General features: G+C 37.0%; 1 protein-coding gene across 2 annotated transcripts in view; it reads left to right on the top strand.

The window, feature by feature from the left end:
* Positions 1–20,300, top strand: part of SMG7 (SMG7 nonsense mediated mRNA decay factor) — a 63,357-nt gene that overhangs the window by 7,899 nt on the left and 35,158 nt on the right. For both annotated transcript variants that reach the window (XM_087960856.1, XM_087960855.1), the window contains exons 2-10: positions 8,694–8,725; positions 9,491–9,608; positions 11,101–11,233; positions 13,858–14,029; positions 14,619–14,690; positions 15,493–15,643; positions 16,311–16,446; positions 17,774–17,936; positions 19,787–19,943. In XM_087960856.1, the coding sequence (XP_087816982.1) occupies positions 8,694–8,725; positions 9,491–9,608; positions 11,101–11,233; positions 13,858–14,029; positions 14,619–14,690; positions 15,493–15,643; positions 16,311–16,446; positions 17,774–17,936; positions 19,787–19,943 (1,134 nt within the window). The remainder of the gene's footprint in view (positions 1–8,693; positions 8,726–9,490; positions 9,609–11,100; positions 11,234–13,857; positions 14,030–14,618; positions 14,691–15,492; positions 15,644–16,310; positions 16,447–17,773; positions 17,937–19,786; positions 19,944–20,300) is intronic.

Raw genomic sequence — 20,300 nt, 5'->3', positions numbered from 1 at the left:
TGACTTTTTTTCAGTGGAGCCATAAAGAACTAGTTGATACCGAGTCACCTTAGAAAAATCTATTTTTGCTTTGGATTTCTAACCCTTCCCCATTAGCCATTAGCTTTATTCACCCAAACTCACGGGTGGGATGCTACTGGTTCTGCCCAGCTCTATAGAACCAGTAGCTCTGAAGAATAGCAGACACTGAACCAGTTCTGTGTTTGCTGCTGTTTGGCCCATCCACCTGCCCGGGCTCTTACCTGTCCTTTATTTCCTGCTTTTTCAACCTCAGCTGCTTTGCGCTGCAGAGCTGAGGTTGAAAAAGCAGGAAAGAGGCTTTCCAAATGCTGGGCACCTAAAACTGCGCGCAGCGCTTTTCAGCTGTCAGGGCGGCAAAGCTAAAGGTTTTTATACACGCACGCACAGCATGTGTCTGGCGCGCATGTGCGCAAAGCAAAACATAGTCACTGAACCGGTAGTAACACCGGTTGAATCCCAGCACTGCCCAAACTTAAAGTATTCATAAATTGCTGAATGTTTCTGCTGATTCCAAAAATTTTGAGACATTCTTGAGAATCCAATCCAGCTATGTGAAACAGAATCAAATGCCTTTTTATAGTCTATGTAAGCCGGGGGTCTTCAAACTTGACAGCTTTAAGACTTTTGGACTTCAGCTCCCAGAATTCCTCTTCCAATCATGTTAGCTCACAAGTTCCAGGAGTTGAAGTCCACAAGTTTAAAACTTGCCAAGTTTGAAGACCCTTGATGTAAAATTGTCCTTTTTTCCCTTCAAATTCATTTAAACCAATTTTGTCAATCAATACTAGTCCTTTATTCCTCTTGATTTTTTCTAGCACCCTTTTTGTTCTATATTTTCAAATAGTTGTAGATTTTATTTGCATTTATGCCCATAAGTAGTTTGTATGTTGTTGGCAAACAGGTTATGGGCCTGTAGTTTCCAGTCTCATTTCCCTTCTCCTTCGCCTTCTGAGTTAGGAATGTCCTTTCAGCTGTTAGTCATTTTTCAGTTTCTGATGCTTCCAAACCCTACTCATCTGGTTTGCCAAGCTCAAGTGTAGATTTGTCAGTTATTTTAGTAAGAAAACATGGAGCTCATCTGATACAGGAGCACTCAAGTTTTTATCCTTCTCTGATTGCTTTTGCACTATTTCCTTAGTTAATCTAATTTCTTCCATACCAAGTAATTTCACTGTTTTCAACCTGCTTGATTTTCATGTTGCATGCCTATTGGGACTCCAGTTATTTTTCCACAAACTTTTCCAAAATTTTAGGGTCTTTCTTTGCCAGGCTTTACATTATTTGTGACCAGTCCTTTCATATCTTCAAGCGTTTTGTAGAATTGATGCTGAGTTGCTCTCAAGCGCAAGTTTTGCTAGAATTGAATTATTTGATTGGCACATCACTTGATTTTCTCGCAATAGCCATGATATTTTGTTTCAATTGTTCTACAGCAATGCTGTCAAACTCAAGGCCCGCGGGCCAAATGCGGCCCACAGGTGCTTAGATCTAGCCTTTGGGGCTGCCCTGGAAACAGCAAAGGACTGGCCCACAATGTGCCTGCCAGCCCTGCTGGGTTCTGTTTTCGATGGCCCACCCCAGCCACACCCACTCTCCCCCCTGAGGTCAAACACAACCCTGATGCAGCCCTCAATGAAATCAAGTTTGATACCCCTGTTCTACAGTCTCCGCAGTTCCTTTGCTATCCATCTTGTACTTCACAGATAGACTAGTTTTGATTTTCTTTTCAAGTTTCCTTGCCTCAAATTCTTTAAATTGCTCAGATTTGTGCAAATTTTATTTATCTTCAGTTCCAATTGCATTTTTATTTTATTTTTCTTAATAATTAATTCCTTTGTATTTTAAATCCTAATTCTTAATATAAATGTCCTATTACAACAATAACAATTTTAGTTACAAAGTGTGCTGCCACTACTCCTCTTTTACACATATGGGTTACCAGCAGGCATGATATTCTTCCGATTAAAATCGGAATTCCGATTTTTTGGGAATCGCCCCTCCTTTCCCCCCACCCCTTCTTCTCCTCCTTCCCCTCCCTCGGAGGCCCCGAGTCAGGAGTTGCTGGCGCGGCTCGCGTGGCTCCAGTCCTGCGTTGCCTCAGGAAGGGAAAGGCAAAAAGGAAGAGCGCGGCGGCGCTTGCAACGGCAGCAGCGGCTCCTGGTTTTGCCTTTCCTTCCCGAGGCAACGCGGGACTGGAGTCGCGTGGAGCTGCGCCGGCGGTAGCAACTCCTGACAGCCCCAGCTGGATACCTGAGCGGAGCCCGGGCGGTGCGAGCGGAGGCCGCTGAGCGGCAGGAAAAGGGAGCTGGGCCAGCCACAGACCAGCCTCCGTGCAACACGCCGCCGCCCGGCCCCGGCGAGGGAAAGCAGCGGGCGCTCCCTGGGCGCGCAGCGGGGGGTCTCTTTTGTCCGGCCCCGATTTTTTTTCCAGAGCGGAATATCATGCCTGGTTACCAGTTGATCCATCCAAACACACAAAAAACATGTTAATGATACAGGCATAGCAATTTAGATAACTAGAAAAAAATACTAACTAGAAAAAGCGATTGCCTGATATAATGTCCACCAATCAGTCTCTTGCATTTTTGCAGTTAAAATATAAAGTGTGAATTAAACAATAGCTGTAATGTCTCATCGTTGCATCTGAATTAAAAACAAATACTTTTTTGTCATTCTGCTTGTTTAAAGGAAATAAATTATACATTCTCACCCAAACAGCTCTTTTAAACACCTGGAAAAGTGTAGTTGGTTAGAATAAGAGAAAATGACAATAGGAATGTTACACATCTTATTTTTTCGTGTTGTTTAGATTGAGCTTTGTTTTTTTTCAGATTTGAATTTGCTTTGCCCACATTTTGGAAAGTGTTTTTGGACCATTCACTATGTAGGCCACTTTCTCTATATTAATATAAGGAAGATGTTCTGGCATTATACATATATTCATCGCACTTTAATCTGTGCTTTTGTATTTTGTCAATTGTAGGTTATTCATTGCATCTCAGTCTGGTGAAGTCATTATTCAGGTGATTGTGTAGAGAGATTTCCAGAATATACAATAGGTCGTGTTAAAAGAACATCAATCTTATTTAGGTTGGCTTTTAATAGGGTCTGTGTCTCAAATCTGTATATCAAGATTGGCAGAACTAGTGCCTTGAAGACTTTTATCCAGGGGTGGGATTCAATTTTTTTAACAACCGGTTCTGTGGGTATGGCTAGGTGGGTGTGGCCATGTGACTGGGTGGGCGTGGCTTCATTTGGTTTTTTTTGTAGCACCCCCCATTTTTTGGCCTCCTGGGCCTCAGGGAAGCCTCCTGGGGGGCATTTTTGTTCCCAGAAGGCTTCCCTGGGGTCCAGCAAAGCAAAAAATGGAGTGCAGGGGGCATACACCCCCGTGCTCCATTTTTGGGCCTCCTGGGCCTCAGGGAAGCCTGGATGAAGCAGTAAGACAGCGAGGGGGATCCTGGCACAGCTGATAATCGAAACAGCTGATTGTCGGGAGGGGAAAAAAAGAAATACCTTAAGGAGTGACTGGGAGGAAGAGAATGCAGTCAGCGATGTCAGGCATGCACAATAAAGACTGACTGGAGGGGAAGGCGGAGAGGGGCAGGGCGGGGCCAGCCAGGGGCACGATTTGCTGGTTCTTTGAGCTACGCAAAATCATAACAACCGGTTCTATAGAACCGGTCTGAACAGGTAGAATCACACCTCTGCTTTTATCCCTTTTCACTGAAATGTTTTGTTTCTTCCTGAAGCACTAGTTGAAATATCTAAGGACAGCAATTGATCTGGCCAATTCTGTTAGCTTGTTCTGTTTTTTTTATGATGTTTTATTTTTTTTTACCAGCAACCCAAGATATTGAATTGGTTAACTTGCTCTTAACTACCTAAGCTTAACTAACCTATCTCAACTTCTGTTGAGGTAGGTAGCAGATTGAGACCCATCAATTGTCAAAATCTTCATTTTTCTGTCAATTTTTCTACTGTATTGTGTTGATGATATATAAGATATTAGCAATTTCTATGATACTGTCTACAAATACAGATAGTCTTTGACATATGACCAGTTGTTTAACAACCATTCAGTGTTGCAGCAGCCTTGGAAAGGGTGCTGTATGATCCATAATGCATTGTAAAATATTGTGCTGTAGTAGTCCACCACATTCCCCCTACAGGATCACAGGGCTGCATTTTAGCTTTTGGGAAACCATTTTGCATCTATGACTAGTTGCAGTGTCCCACAGTTACAAGACCTTGATTTCTGATATGAAATCAAGCCTCTCCCACTCAGGACAATGGATTCACTTAACAACCACCTTATTTGCTTAATGATTGCATGGTTCAGATGTACAACTGTGTGATTCATTTAACAACTGCCATAAAAAGAGTGGAAAAATCAGGTTTAATCATGTTGGGTGCTTACAACTAATGGTAGAAATTCCAGTCCCAATTGTTGTAAATTGGAGATAATGGGTTTTGTTGCAGAGCCTTCCAAACCTTTCTTCATAATAGCATCGGTATGACTTTGAACAGAAGGGTTGAGATCACACAACCATACCTAATGCCAATTCGAATCAAGAACTGAACATTAATTTTGGATATGTACACAATTTGTTGGAATTGTTGTAGAATATGTGGGTTTTCAGTTCTTTCCATAAAACTGACTAGTGTACACTGTCAAAGTTGCTTCAAAGTCAATGAGCAAGTTATTATTGAATTCTCATTGAATTCATTATCATTGAATTCTCTCATTTATTAATTTTGTGATGATGAAAATCTGATCACAGTATCCTTGAATTGGGTGGAAACCAGGCTACTTTCCTCTAATTATTTTTTTCCTATTGTTTCTGGAAATGCAGTTACTTGATTCTTATGAAGACCTTTCCAAGGACTGACAATAAATGAGGGATCCTTGGTGCTCTCTGAGCTTCATGGTTTTCTTGTAGATGTTTCATTATCCAAATTATGTAACATTGTCAGGGCTAGTTTGGGTAATGAAACGTCTGCAAGAAAACAACCAAGTCAGAGCACAAAGGACCCGCATTTCAACTCTGAGATACAAATATTCTCCTTTATTGATACTGGCAATAAAACTTATGGCCCAGTTGCTTTTGAATTGCTATCATCTTTTTTCAAAATATAGATTATAATATTTTGTTTCCATATAGTGGAGACTTTCCATGAATGCCAAATTAACTATAAATATAGTCACTCAATGAAACAGACACTAGCTCTGGGTGCCGCAGTTGTAGTTCCATCCTTCTGTTCTACCATTTTTCATTACCTTTATTCTTCTATCGTGGGCACAATGTTTGACTCCTGATTTTTTTCGGCATTTGATTAAGTACAGTATTCGATCTATTGGTGATACCTATAGCTCTTCATGGTTGTAGAGTTATTGGAAAAGTTCATTTGAAGATGCTACAGATGTTCCATCAGTTTTGTAGGCATTACTGTTTGCTGATTTAATCCTTCTTATTAGGTGTCTAAGAGTGGTTAAAAAAAGAGTGTGATGCTTGTATTTTGCCTAGCCTCTTCCAGTTTTAGGACCATGGTATTCCAGCGGGTCTTGTGTTCCACTTTGCAGACAAATTGTGGCTAAAAAAACCTCTCAGAATGACAGGAGTATTAATGCAAGTAAATAGTTCCCTATTGGAGCAGAAAAGTAATAGATTTTTTAGAGTTATCATGGCTGAACATGGGTATTCCATTGGACCAGGATATGTGAAAGTCTGTGTACATCTGTTACTTTGCCCTTTGTAAAGAAGCCCTAATTAATGTAAGCAATTGTGAAAATGTATTAAAAGTGTGTTCTGCACTATCAGTGAATTAAATACCTAAGTATTTTTATGAGCAAATAAAATATATTATAAAACACTGAATCAGTAATAATGATAAAGAGTGAATTTATTCAGTATTATTCTTTGTATTCTCATCTGCACAGTTGCTGTTTATTTGTTTGTATACCAGCTGTAGTATTTTTAAAAATAATTCAATGTAGCAAACATATCCAGTATACCTTCCTCCTCCTATTTTCCCACAACAACAACCCTGTGAGGTGGGTTGGGCTGGAAGAGAGTGACAGGTGTACTGCTCTTGTTATAGTGAAAAATAAAAGTAGCTGATTTCATTTCAAATGTGATTAAATAGGTTAGGCTTCAACTCTGGTCAATTCCCCGTTTCAGCGTGTATTTTGGATATTCTAAAATACATACTAATGGAAACAGAGACAGACAATATTATTTCTATTGAATTTCTGCTTTTTTTATATCAGCAGAATGCCCGGGTTTATGTGTGTGGATGACAGACCTCTGGGAAAGGGAATAATGTGCCTTTACTACAACTGTATTGCATCATAGAATCGTGAGGATCTATTCTCTTTTCGATCCTGTGTATCTTGTTCTTTTGGGAAATAATGCAAGTTCTTTCAAAATAATATTAATGTGGAAATAAAAAAGCTAAATGAAACAGCAGATTTGGAAGATCTATTTCGAGACTGAAAATCCTACCTGACAGAAAATTGGTGTGGAACTTTGATAGCAGGCCCTCAGGTTTCAGGGTTAAGTTTTTAGAGGAAAATGAACAAACAGAGCATGGCATATATATATTTTGAATATTGTATTTGCACAAGGATAGGCAAAGGGAATACAGCATATATTGAGATTTTTTTTCATAATTCTTCCAGTTAAAATATTCATGTTCTCATAAATAATTAGAAAAAATGATTATATTTGAATAAAATTACTCTTCAACACAGAAGCAGTTAGGACTTCAGTATTTAGGATTTCTACAATTCAAATTACTTTATTTTTAACATACATTTGGAAAGAAGTTTTTAATTTTTTTTGCTGCTGAAGTATACATGAAAAATCAGGTTTTGTATCTTAAGATTGCTTTTCTTTAAAAAAATATTTTTATTAATATTTCTAAAGAGGGATGTGGATAGATGACTAAATTGAAAGAAACTGAAATAGACGGGATTTTAGTGTTTGTGTCTTCTGTATATAATGACATGTATTTCTCAGACATGTAAGAACTAAGTCTGTTATTAAATACTTGGAATATGCTTAGTTATTTAATATTATTTCTTATATTGAAGCATTTCAAAATGGTTTGCAAAACTTCAGTAAAATACATGTTAAGCAATACATTAAAATATTCAATAAGAAAGCAATAGCTATTATCCAAGTAGTTTACAATTACTTGATAAAGTAATATATTTGTATTATCCTGTGAAGTTATATTAAAAAAACCCACTCTTATTTTCTTAGATTTCTGACTTTATGCAGAAGTGTAATAAGACTTTAGGTAGGAAGAGCTATTAGTTTGGCAAGTGGCTTAATGTGAAAAGACTCCACTTAATACATGGTTGGTTATATATATTTGAGGGCAACAGATGTTTCCTAAATGAGATTTTAATGTAGGAATCTAATCCAGTAATTATTGTACTTAAACATCTTGCTATACATGTAAGTTTTAACTGGTGTATGTGTGTGTATTTTAAAGATTGCCTATTATTTGCTGTTCATATGCACATCATCACCATTGGCATGCTGGCTAAGATTCATAAATAAGCTATAGTACTCCTTCCTATAAATGCTGTTGAATTCCCCTTGTGGTAATTGTCTAACAACTGTTTAATACATAAATTTATATTTTAAATTCCTAAAAATCCCAGTGTTGGACTTATTCCAAGTAGGTTCTTAAGATACCTTGAACATGAAAAATGATCTTGTAAAAACCAGTGAGCTGTACAAAAAACTGCTACAAGTGTGCATAGTTATGAATAACTTACTCCGTATCAGAGCTGTGCGATAGCAGTTGAGCAATAGCAGTTTTTTTCGTTGAACAAAGTATATGAAACAGTTGTCTTAGTAGTTGCATCTAAATTTACTCACTTCTGTTCTTAATAATCAGCTAAGTAAAGGAATAAGTTGGGGTGGTAGAAAGTTGGAACTGAAACAAAAGATACTTCAAAAGAGCAATTTCAAACATCTACTCTATGTCAAGATCTGGACACTTAAGGCTCAGAGCAAGTTATTTTTCTTTAAACTTTTCCAGTTTCCCCCAGAAAACAAATATTTTATGATGCTGCAGCCATTCTATGCAATAATCAGTTCCAATCAGTTCAACAATGGCTCTAAAATGACCTCAACATATGCATGTAATAGTTTTGTTAATAGGTTATATAACAACTACAACAGATATAAAATTTAAAGTACCACATAAGGCTGCTGAGAAGGATGGCATTTATGTGAAATAACAGTAAAATGTGTTAATAGCTATACCTCAGAGAGATTGAAAATAAAAAATATCTGCTAATCTAATGGCGTAGGTACAAATTCATATATAAATACCTAAGCTTGATGTAATCCCCAATATCCCACTTTTTTATTCATTTCTTCTGCTGTGTGAAAAATATATAACTTGCAATCTGTTGTTGCTTTATATTTTGGCAGCACATCTATATATATTGTGAACTGGGTAAAAATGTTATTCTTAATATATCATAATGAAGGCTAAAGCTTAGAACATGAGCTGAGATTCTATTGCAGATTGCATTTTAGATAAATTGCACAAATCCTTAGACCTGAATATTCTTGCATTTTTAATTTATTTAAAATATTGTTCTTTATTAATTATTTTAACAAGTATTGTATGTATTTTATTTACAGGCAGGCAGAAGTCCTGAAGGCTGACATGACAGGTAATGTTTTCACCATCTAAATCCCCCAAATTTAGGTAATCAGATTTCATTGAAAGTTGTTATTGTAATTCACAAACAGGTTTTAATTAATTTTCTGATCTAGTGACTATGAATTACTAAAATCAAGAGATTTGGTTGAGGAGCCATCCTTCCTACTTCTTTGGAGTAAGAAGATACAAAGGCATCAACTTCAAATACAGGGTGGCAGCAGGAATGAGGACAAGGGGGAAGACTAGCACTACTACCCCAAGATTTTAGATACTTTGGGGTCAACTGTATTGCAACTGGTCTTCAGTACTCTTCCAGATCTGATGAAAATCTTGTTCTTTCCATTAACGTCCATGTGCCACTGGTCCAAATTTCTTATTTTGAATCCTGCAAAAGCAAAAGAGAAATTAACTGTGCAAGCTAGTTCACAGCTAAGACAATTCTTTATTGGTCTAGAGCCAATAAAACCAAGACTATGTTTCTTGGAACACAGGGTTCCATAAGAATTACTTTGGGGGTCCACATGGCTGCTTATGATTATAGTGAAATTGTAAAATGTTAATTCATTTGTTTTGTTTAAGGAGAGAAATCTATGACAAGGTATTATATAAAACGTATTTATTAATGCGATTCATACAATTTTTCACGTGGAGAAAGGTTTTTCAGATATCTCAAAGTTTGAGGACCATTGGTCTAGGCAGGGGAAGTGCACATAGACACAGACACATATATATAGACACATACGCATACACATACATATATATGTATATTTCTCAGATTCGAAGCTGGGACCAGCCGAAGCCTGGACATCTCGACAAGCTTTACAGGACTTATACCAGAAAATGTTAGTAACAGATTTGGAGTATGCATTGGATAAAAAAGTGGAACAGGATCTGTAAGTATAACTAAGTGTGACTTACAGTATTTTGTTAAAGATGCTAGTGTAGTCCTTGACTTAACTACCATTCACTTAACAAAGGCACAATGGCCTGGGATTTATAATCTGTACTATTGCACCAACCCCATAGTCCTATGGTTGCAATTCAGGTACTTGGCAGCTGGCTTACATTTATTACCAGTTGCAGCATTCTGTAGTCACGTAATTGCAATTCATAATCTTTTTTGCCAGTTTCTGGCAAAAAAAAGCCAATTGAAGAACTATGATTCACTTAATAATTGCCATAAAAATTGTCATTAAACCCAGTCCAACTTGATTTATGACTGCAATAATTTACAACCAAAATTCTGGTTCCAATTGTGGTGATAAGTCAAGGACTATATGTACAATCTCTTTTTTAACTGAACAAGTACTTGAGTAAAATGGTTTGGTTGAGATCGGCATATGTGGGTCTGATTGGGGTAGATTGTAGGGGTTATACTGAAATATAATTTTATCTTATCTATATATTGTATTTTACTCCAATTTCATTTTAAATTGTTTTTTACAGAATTTTACTAATAATTTGTGTTTGGAATTCTGTATTTTGATGTGGCCTATGGGCTAATAACCAATAAACTAAACTAAACTGAACACGATGTGTGCAGACTGAAACATTATTTTGAAAAAATTGGATTTTAAATAAAACTTTTGGGTTTTTTCCCCCTATGCTGCAAGTAGTTGGTGGTAATAGAGATAATATTATAACCATTTGGCTGATCTCAAGCACATATTGACTCCCAATTAAAAAAAGAGTAAGCATTGTCATTGAGCTTACAAACTTAAAAAAAAAAGACATTCAAGGAAAGAGGAGAAGAAAAAAAGAAAGTTGGGAAACCATTCGTTCAAGCCAAAGCCTTGGATGAATTTATATCCAATTCAACCTTGGCTGATTGGCATTTCCTGTGGGTACTAAATATTAGCTGGCAGTTCTTGATATCCCTGTCTAGTACCTGTGTCCAGAATGCATAGCCTTTCAATTCCAACTGCATCACAAGCATAGAGTTCTACTTTGCAGAGAAGGGTGAAAGAAACTCCATGCAGCTGCTTTATCACTGATTGTTGCAGACAGCCAGGTTCATCTTCCCCCTTGTCGCAATGTGCTCTTTGCGAGAGAACTACTCCTTTCCTTGGGCCTTTTTCTATTGAGCAATCTGAGGTTATTTTGGTCCACACTGTAAAGAGAAAAAAGGGTAATACTCACTCCCAATTCTTATTACTAGCCAGGCTTTCTGACAATCCTCATTGCCATGAATGTTTGACATAAGTGTCAACAAGTGAAGAGAAGGGTTAGGTAGATATATGGTCATAATGTAAAGATAATATTTGTGGTACTCTAGAAGCTTCATTGAAACAGCACTTTCCTATTCTCTTCTCCTTCAAGCAGGTATCATTCAATATATCATTTTTTTGTGTAACATAGAACAATGAAAAGTTCTCCTTTTTTAAGGTGGAATCATGCCTTTAAGAATCAGATCACAACTCTACAGGGTCAAGCAAAAAACCGAGCAAATCCAAATCGGAGTGAAGTTCAAGCAAACCTCTCTCTATTTCTAGAAGCAGCTAGTGGCTTCTATACGCAGGTGAGTCAAGGGATAGACCATGGTATGAAAATTGTATTGTTGCTCAATGACATGAAATTTTATTTATTTAAATGTATTGGCTGCTCAATTACTGTGGACTGGGCTGTGCAAGAAACTAAAAAACAGCTAAAGATATTAAATCAACAGATAGCCTGAATTAAAATATTCTAATAACAAAATCCACAAAACAAGGCAGAGGTCATTAAACAAATAACAGACATCAACTCCAAGCCTGGAGGACTCTTGGAGAAAGGGCCCAATGAGTACTGCAAATTTATTTTCCCTTTAGAAAAGGCAAGAGATGTCTCCATGGCATTTAACCATAAAGGCTTTTGGAAAACATACGGATATTGCAGATAACTATTCTGTCTTCCCCTCCTCTCCTCTTTGTCTAATTCTAATTTACATTCTATACCAACCCTAACCATTGCGTCTGATAAAGTGAGCTGCAGCTTACAAAAACTTCAAGTAAAATGTGTTAGTTGGAAAATGGCTGTTGATTTTAGAGTATTTAAACTGTGGAGTAGTATTTAGAAGAGAGAGTTTTCATAATATATATCTTATATTTTCTTTGTTCCCTGTTTGCTTGGACCTATATTAATATTTATAAAATTATCTTCCCCAAAAACATCTAAAATGTAGGGATCCTGAAATACAGAATTGCAAATCCATTAAAGATATATTTAGTTTTGATTTTTTTTAAAAAAGGTTATCTATTATAACATTATAGAACCATGTTCTTAAGGTCACATAATAGATTCCATTGTTCTTTAGTCTGAAGAAATCTGATTTTACATATAATATTTTTGCAGCTACATACAAGAGGCTTAAATAAAGTCATAAACAATGCAATCATTAGGCTGCTTCAAATAATGTTGTAAACCACAATGTAATCTGTTTCAGTTATGTAGAACCCAGCTATGCATTTTAAGCTCATTTGTAACATTCTTATTTCTATTTCACATTTTCAAATAGATGCAACGAGGTTAGATAATTTTATGAAGAAGTTCTATATATAGCAGCATGTAGGAAATTTGCCTGATGTCAATCTCATAGTTCCAATCTTGAATGTCTCCCCATGTTTTAAGCTACAGATTTTGAGTTGTGCTTTTCTTGGTCTCAGAGTTTTTTGCTATCTTTTTATGATAGCTTTTTCTGTATGAGAATCAAGCTGTCACACACACACACACACCCCTTAAAATGTGATGTGTAAGCCATGCAGGGTTTTTCTTCTTAGTGTTCCATGCTAACCAGGCCTTTGTGGTTTAATTTTAAAAAAATATTAAAATAAGAATGGCCAGAAATGATAGATAGATAGATAGATGGATGGATGGATGGATGGATGGATGGATGGATGGATGGATAGATACCCACCGCCCCCCGCCCTTTGGCATCTGCCTCCTAGCAATTTGCCTTCTTGCAGCAAACAGCAAATAGCCTGGTCAGTTTCAGCACAGCCTGATTTAGCATGAGCAGCTGATTGGTGGTTGGATCAGGCTCCCGGAATACCACCCATCAGCTGTTCCAAGCTGTGGGGATCATCACCGCCTTCGCGCGCCTCATTTTTGGCTTCCACACGTCCCATTTTCGGCCTGTTCCAGGCGGTGGGGATCGCCACCTCCTGGAACAGGCCAAAAATGGACCACGTGGAGGCCAAAAATGGGACACACACAGGCTGAAAATGGAGTGTGCTGAGGTGACAATGGATGGCGGCAATCCTCACAACCTGGAACAGCTGATGGATGGTATTCCGGGAGGCCAATCCAACTGCCAATCAGCTGCTTATGCTAAATCAGGCTGTGCTAAAGCTGACCAGGCTGTTTGCTGCAAGGAGGCAAATTGCTGGGAGGCAGAGGCAGATTTTTTTCCCCTTGTTTTCTCATCTAAAGCCAATGTGTGTCTTATAGTCTGGAATGTCTTATAGTCTGAAAAATACAATATGTATGTCTGAAATACTAATTGGAAAATTATAAAAAGGAGATAGCAATCCTGTTTTGAGATTTTTCTTTGGTCTTAATTTGACTGCTTTAGAAAAAGATGCTGAACTAGAACTATCTATCTACCTACTTATCTATCGAAACTAGCTTGGTATAGTAGTTAAAGAAAACCAGGTTAGAAACTCAGGAGATCATGAATCTTAGTCCTGCTTTGGTCCTGAAGCCAGTTTGGACCAATCACTCTCACCCTTGCCCCAAAGAGGAAGGACAGTGGCAAACTACTTCTAAAAATCTTGTTTAGAAAATTCCAGGGATTGGTACAGGTACTGGTAGTTGCCAAGAATCAAGATTGATACTTATTTATTTTATAACAAATCAGACCAAGATCTCTCTTTCAGTTAATAACAGCTCTTCAGGATCTCTAAAGTCTTTATCTCTTATGTTATAATATTTTTTGACCACTGAATATTGAGATTTTTTTTACTGAACAAATGAGCTCAAAACTTTCAAGAAATAAATTTAAGAAGAAATAAAACAAGAATGATAAAAAGATTTATTGTTCTATTAAATCTTCTTGAATAACTTCAAGACAAAGTGATTATGATGGAGAATAACAAAGAGAAATGTTTAACTAAGCTTTAATAGAGAATCCGAGATTTAGATATAACTGATAATTTCTCATTTTAGCTACTGCAGGAGCTGTGCACAGTATTTAATGTGGATTTGCCCTGCCGTGTGAAGTCCTCTCAGTTGGGAATTATCAGCAATAAACAGACGCACACCAGCGCCATAGTGAAGCCACAATCTAGCTCCTGCTCATATATATGCCAGCACTGCCTTGTCCACCTTGGAGACATTGGTAAGTATTGGAAGTAGGCAAAGTTCTTTTTTAAGCTTATCTTCCAAGAGTAAAAAATAGACAAATGATAGAGTCCCAAGGAGGGGTTGAAAAAATAGACACACCAATTTATGAAGACAGTACAAGACTGCATATTCTATAGCAGGGATGTCAAACTTGTGGCCCTCAGGCCAGATGTGTCACATGCTGGCCCCACCCCCACCCAGTTAAGCAGAGGGGATAAAAGTCCCGATACGTCATGTGATGCCGCCCCAACAATGCAGGTTTGACACCCCTTTCTATAGTGTCTTGAATATGCCACATTTAAGTGACATTGTGGCCTTGTGAAATTGCAATACAAACAGGACATTTGTATTGTAGATTGTAGAACTCTTTAAAGTGATGCACTTGATCACCTGTGCAGTTTTGTAACTCTGGTTACCAATTAGTTTTTCAGTTTCTCTTAGACAACAAAATAACTCAAAACCATATATTTGGAAGGTCACAAATGTTATAGGAACCACTATGTATTATGCACAAAACAAGCTATTTTAGAAATTGGGTACATGTAAACTAGTATTCTGTTTAAAATAAAATAATCTCTTCCCAGCTCGCTACAGAAATCAGACCAGCCAGGCTGAATCCTATTATAGGCATGCAGCTCAGCTTGTCCCCTCCAATGGTGAGTTTTGAAAGTGTAATACACATGGTTGAATAACTTCTGTTTCAGCAGATAAGGTTTATTTCTATTTAGGATACCAGTTTTAAGTACTTATATTTCACAGTCATGGCAGTGAAAGAAGGAAGACAGGGCAGTCTTTCTAAGACCAACTTAATCACTGCTGAGGATTTTGTATCAGAAGTAGCCCTGTTTTAACAAAACCTTACAGCAGGGATCTCCAATCCACAGGCCATAGCCTATTCAAAACGGGCCACGTGTGCACCTCAACTTGTTTGAGCAGTAGGCCAGCACATGTGTACCTGCGCATGCAGCTCAACTTGCACAAATGTAGCCATATGCGTGTGTGCGCTGGCCTGACCCTTGCAGAAATAAAACTGCATACACGTGCATGCGTGCTAGCCTGTTGCTCATGTGGCCGGTTCCCCTTCCCCCAGCCAGACTGCCAAGTCGCAAAGGTTGGGGACCGCTGATGCTTACTAAGCATCACACTGAAATGTTTTTTGCTATTGCATATCCAATTGGAACAGCTTTTTCATACCTATCTTGTATTTTTTAAACATATGTCCTTTTTGATTTATAAAAGGAATGATGTAAATGAATAATTATGCTGTAAATTGAAGTCATTCATATTTTTCAGCATTTAACTCAGAAAGTGCTTCATGTTCCCATCAGGCCGTGGGTTTGATAGCGGTCCGCGGATTGTGGGTTTGGATCTCTGGTTTAGAATATAACAAGGACATTGGATTGCGCTTATAAAACAAAGCTGGAACTCAGTAACTAACCTTTTATTTATCCTATTTAGGTCAGCCTTATAATCAGCTGGCTATTTTAGCATCCTCCAAAGGAGATCACCTGACCACAATTTTCTACTACTGCAGAAGCATTGCTGTGAAATTTCCTTTCCCAGCTGCTTCTACTAACCTACAAAAAGCACTTTCTAAAGCACTGGAAAGGTAAGGCCATTGGATGTATTTCAGAAGGGAATGTATTGATGTAACATGGTCTCTGTACAAATACCGTTTTAGTTCAGTAACATCTGGGGATCATAAGTTCTTGTGTGCAAAGTATTAACCACGTATAAGGTTTAAAGTGTGTATAGAGTCACATTCTAGATTGTTTGCCCAAACTGCAGTATCAATACGTTCTCAAGAAAGTTGCAAGCAAATAATTTTCTTTCGCATATCTTTTTATCCAGTATTAGTCTAATTGTAAATGAATTCCTAATTGTAAATATTGCACATAAATTAGATTATAATTTTATTTATGAGATGGAGCAGTCCTTGAATCAGTGGCTGGATGGATAGATTGATTATCCTAACAGCTGGCTATATCAAAATTGTACACGAGTGCAGTCTTAAGCTTCTATTATTAATATGGGTCCTTGGTTTGTTTTGGTTAATTGCTTTTTAGTGGACGATATGATTTCCAAAGCAATTCTGTCTAGCTTCTGACACTTTTATCAAATATTATTTCTGTTCAACCCATAATAATGCTCTTGAATAAAGTCCAGTAATAAATACATATTTTATGCAGTAAATGTTTACAAAGTGCATGTGTAATATAAAAGTTTAATATGCGTGCTTCCAAGACTGAAATACAATTTTTGTTTCATAATTGCAGTCGTGATGAGGTGAAAACTCAGTGGGGAATATCTGATTTCATTAAGGCATTTATAAAATTTCATGGCCATGTATATCTGAGTAAGAATTTGGAGAAATTAAATCCTCTTCGTGAGAAATTAGAAGAGCAATTCAAGGTTAGTTTATGAATACTCCCAGCTTTTCCTGCTGAACTAACTTCTGTATAAAAATCAGTATAAAATTGATTTAATTGATTTATGAATGCAACAATCCTTGGGAATTTCTTCTAATCCTTTTAAACATGTATAGGTACTCCTCAATTTGCAACAGTTCATTTAGTGACCATTTGAAGTTACAGTGGCATTGAAAAAAGTGACATGACCATTTTTCATACTTATGACTGATGCAGCAACCCCATAGTCACGTAGTTTACATTTGAATTGTTGACCACTGGTTCATATTTATGACAGTTGCAGTGTCCTGGGGTCATGTGATAATTTTTTGCGATCTTCTGACAAGCAAAGTCAGTTGGGAAGCTAGATTCACTTAACAACCATGTTACTAATTTAAAATCTGCTGTCATTTTAACTGCAGTGATAACAAGTGCACTTAACAAATATGGCAAGAAAAGTTGTAATATGGAGCAAAACTCACTTAACAAATTTTTCACTTAGCAACATAAGTTCTGGGTTCAATTGTCATAAGTTGAGGACTACCTGTAGTAGGAATGCTGCTTTCCTGTTCTTTATTGGCTTAAGAAAGAAGACAACCATTATGATATCATGCATCTTACAAAAATATTCTTTTCTTGCAAGATGCCCCAATAATAATGTGCTGTAATACTTCCATCCTTACACATCTGGCATTAAAAACATTATGTTTCCATCTGTAACCCCTACTTGAAATCCTGGGTCTTAAAAAACATAGTTGCAATTCATTTTGCTGCTTGTGTTTTCTGCTTTTTACACTTCAAGCAACAGGCTAATAGCATGGTGATCTTAATATGGAGGAAGAGATTAAATGTATATAGATCTATGGGAGTGGGAGGAGAGGGACAGACAGACAATTCTTTTTGGAAAGAATTTTTATTGCAAAGTTGTTTGAATCTGTCATTTGATCTCTACCTAGACTATTTAGATATGTGTAGTACTCTCTTTGTGTATTCCTATCAGTGATTCTGTGTATTCCTATCCAGAAGCAATTGATAGACAAAAGACATTAATGCAGTGGTCTCTCCAGATAGCACTTTCACCTACATACATACATGAATTGTCATTAAAAGAATTGAAGACCATGACGGTGTCTTAACTAAATCTGAGACAATAGCTATTTGAATATGCACAGTTTCACATGGTTCTATATACATTGCTACACTGGAGGTAATTGAGGGTTAAATGGTCTACAGGCGTATATTAGATGCTCTGTAATAGCTGCCAGTCAGATTGAACAGTTTGACATAATATATTTTTGAAAGGTTGGATTATGTGTTTTTTATTATTGCAGAGGTTGCTGTTCCAAAAAACCTTCAATTCTCAACAGCTTGTCCATATTACTGTCATCAACCTGTTTCAGTTGCACCATTTACGGGATTTTAGCAATGAGACTGAACAGCATAGTTACAGTCAGGATGAACAGCTATGCTGGACACAATTACTGGCACTCTTCAGTAAGTTATACAGTTGACAGAGTATTTTTGCAAAGCTATTCACTAGATTGCTTTTTAACCAAGTCTCTTGGATTCTGGAATGAGATTATAAGGCTGGAGTGGGTTCACCATTGTACAAGCTGATTGTGCAGTGAGAAGAAACAGTTGCTTGTGATGCTAATGCTGTTCTTGAATCGCATTAACATGGCGTGATCTTATAGCTAGATGTCATAGTTACTGCTTATAGATTGTGAATAAATTAAGTTTGCTAAACCTTATGAGTCCTTATTTCCATTTAATTGTTGATTTACTTCTTGCTATATCCACATATTTCTTTTGGCATGTTGGAAGGGGAATATCTGCACCTGGGAATCTGTTTTAAGGTATAGGCTGTCTGTACCACATAGAATCCTGACATTAAAAGATCCTAAACTATATAATTTCTTCATATATCTGTGTGTCTGTGTATTTTCTTAAGTTTTCGCGGGTACTTACATGTATGGTATTCAGCTTTGTTTGGGTATTTTCCCACGTCACTATAATGACGAAATACCCGAGCAAAGCTGAATACCATACATGGCCTGTACCCTAAACTTAAGAAATATATATGTGTGTGTGTGTGTGTGTGTGTGTGTGTGTGTGTGTGTGTGTATTTTAGCACATAGAAAGATTATAAAGCTGTGGTGGAGCTACAGTGACCATATTCACATATTATTATTTCATACTTTGCAAAGATTTAAATGCTAAAACAGAGATAATACAGATAGTCCGTGACTTAGAATTGGTTGCTTAATGACCAAAGTTATGTTGTACTCAAAGTCATGACATGTCTTCAAAGTTATGACTACTGCATTCCACTACCATGATTACAATTTGGGCGCTTGGCAACTACCTTGCATTTACAACTGATTGCAGCATCCCGTGGTCACTTGGAGGCATATTGTGATTTTTTTTTGCTGTTTGCCAGCAAAAAAAAACACCCTTTGGATTAGCTGGATTCAGACTTATGAACATGTGATTTGCTTAACAACAATAGTGACTTGCTTAATGACCATCATAAAATAGTCATAAAATTGAGTCTGGTCATTTAGTGACTTGACTTAAAATCCCAGTGACATACGACCAAAATTCTGGATTCTTTTGTGTATTACCCATATATCCCAGTTTGCCCTGTTGAAAAGATCCTGTGCTCAGCTTTTGCAATCGTATGATCAACTTTGGCATTTTTTAAAAACTCAGTAGAGAACAAATGTTGTGAAACAAGTCATTCCTCATGTTTTATAGCAATAGCACTTAGACTTATATACCACTTTATAGTGCTTTACAGCCCTCTCTAAGCAGTTTACAGCAGGGTCTCCAACCTTGGCAGCGTTAAGCCTGGAGGACTTCAACTCCCAGAATTCCCCAGCCAGCTTTGCTGGCTGGGGAATTCTGGGAGTTGAAGTCCTCCAGGCTTAACGTTGCCAAGGTTGGAGACCCCTGGTTTACAGAGTCAACATGTTGCCCCAACAATTTGGGCCCTCATTTTACCCACCTTGGGAGGATGGAAGGCTGAGTTTATAGTAATCGTTTTTTTTTAATTAGGTACTGTATTATGAATATCTCTTATATACACTTTTTTCTTTTTTTTCCTTTTATCCAGTGTTGTTAATTTTTTCCTGTCTTGTTTGTAGCTTTTGTTATTTTTTGTTCCTGTTTTTTAATTTGCATTTTGTATTTTATCTTTTGAAATTAATCACAATTTCAAAAAACACACACCAATGATCAGCAAGAAATGATTCTTATTGCTTGAATTGATAACCCTCTTTATATCATTATAATGCTCAAAGTAATTAACCGAAAAACACATGCTATACTTTTGTTTTTCTCAGTGTCTTTTCTTGGGATTTTGTGCAAGTGCCCACTTCAGAATGATTACCAAGAAGAATCTTGGGGTTCTTATCCCCTTCCTGCACTCAAAGTCTCAATGGACTGGCTGAAACTTAGACCCAGTGTTTTTCAGGAGACTGTGGTTGATGAAAGGCAATAGTAAGTCTTGTCTGCCTGTATTTTTCCATTTTTCCTTAGTTTAGATGAAGTAAATTTGTAATGAATAATCTAAATTTCTCCTGATATAAATATAATGAACTTGGTTGTGGTTCAAATTTTTATTAGTTTATCAGAATATAAAATACAAAGGAAAATAAAAACAATGGGAAATTAAAGGTGGCAAAAGGGATAAAGAGAAAGTGTGGGGTTGAAGGGGAAAAATAAAAAATAGCATTGACTTCCAATTCTTTTTAGCACAGTAGAAGGTAAGAACATTACAGGCTCAACTTGAGCTGAAGATGATGCATCCCTCTAAGTGGCATTTTGCAGTGGAGTTTATAATTTGAGATCTACATA

This window comes from Notechis scutatus, chromosome 3 (genome assembly GCF_049901735.1).
Source record: "Notechis scutatus isolate UNSWTSFEM ecotype Mainland chromosome 3, rNotScu1.2, whole genome shotgun sequence".
Taxonomy (NCBI): Eukaryota; Metazoa; Chordata; class Lepidosauria; order Squamata; family Elapidae; genus Notechis; species Notechis scutatus.
The sequence above is the reverse complement of the archived record's forward strand: the minus strand, read 5'-3'. Positions and strand labels throughout refer to the sequence as shown.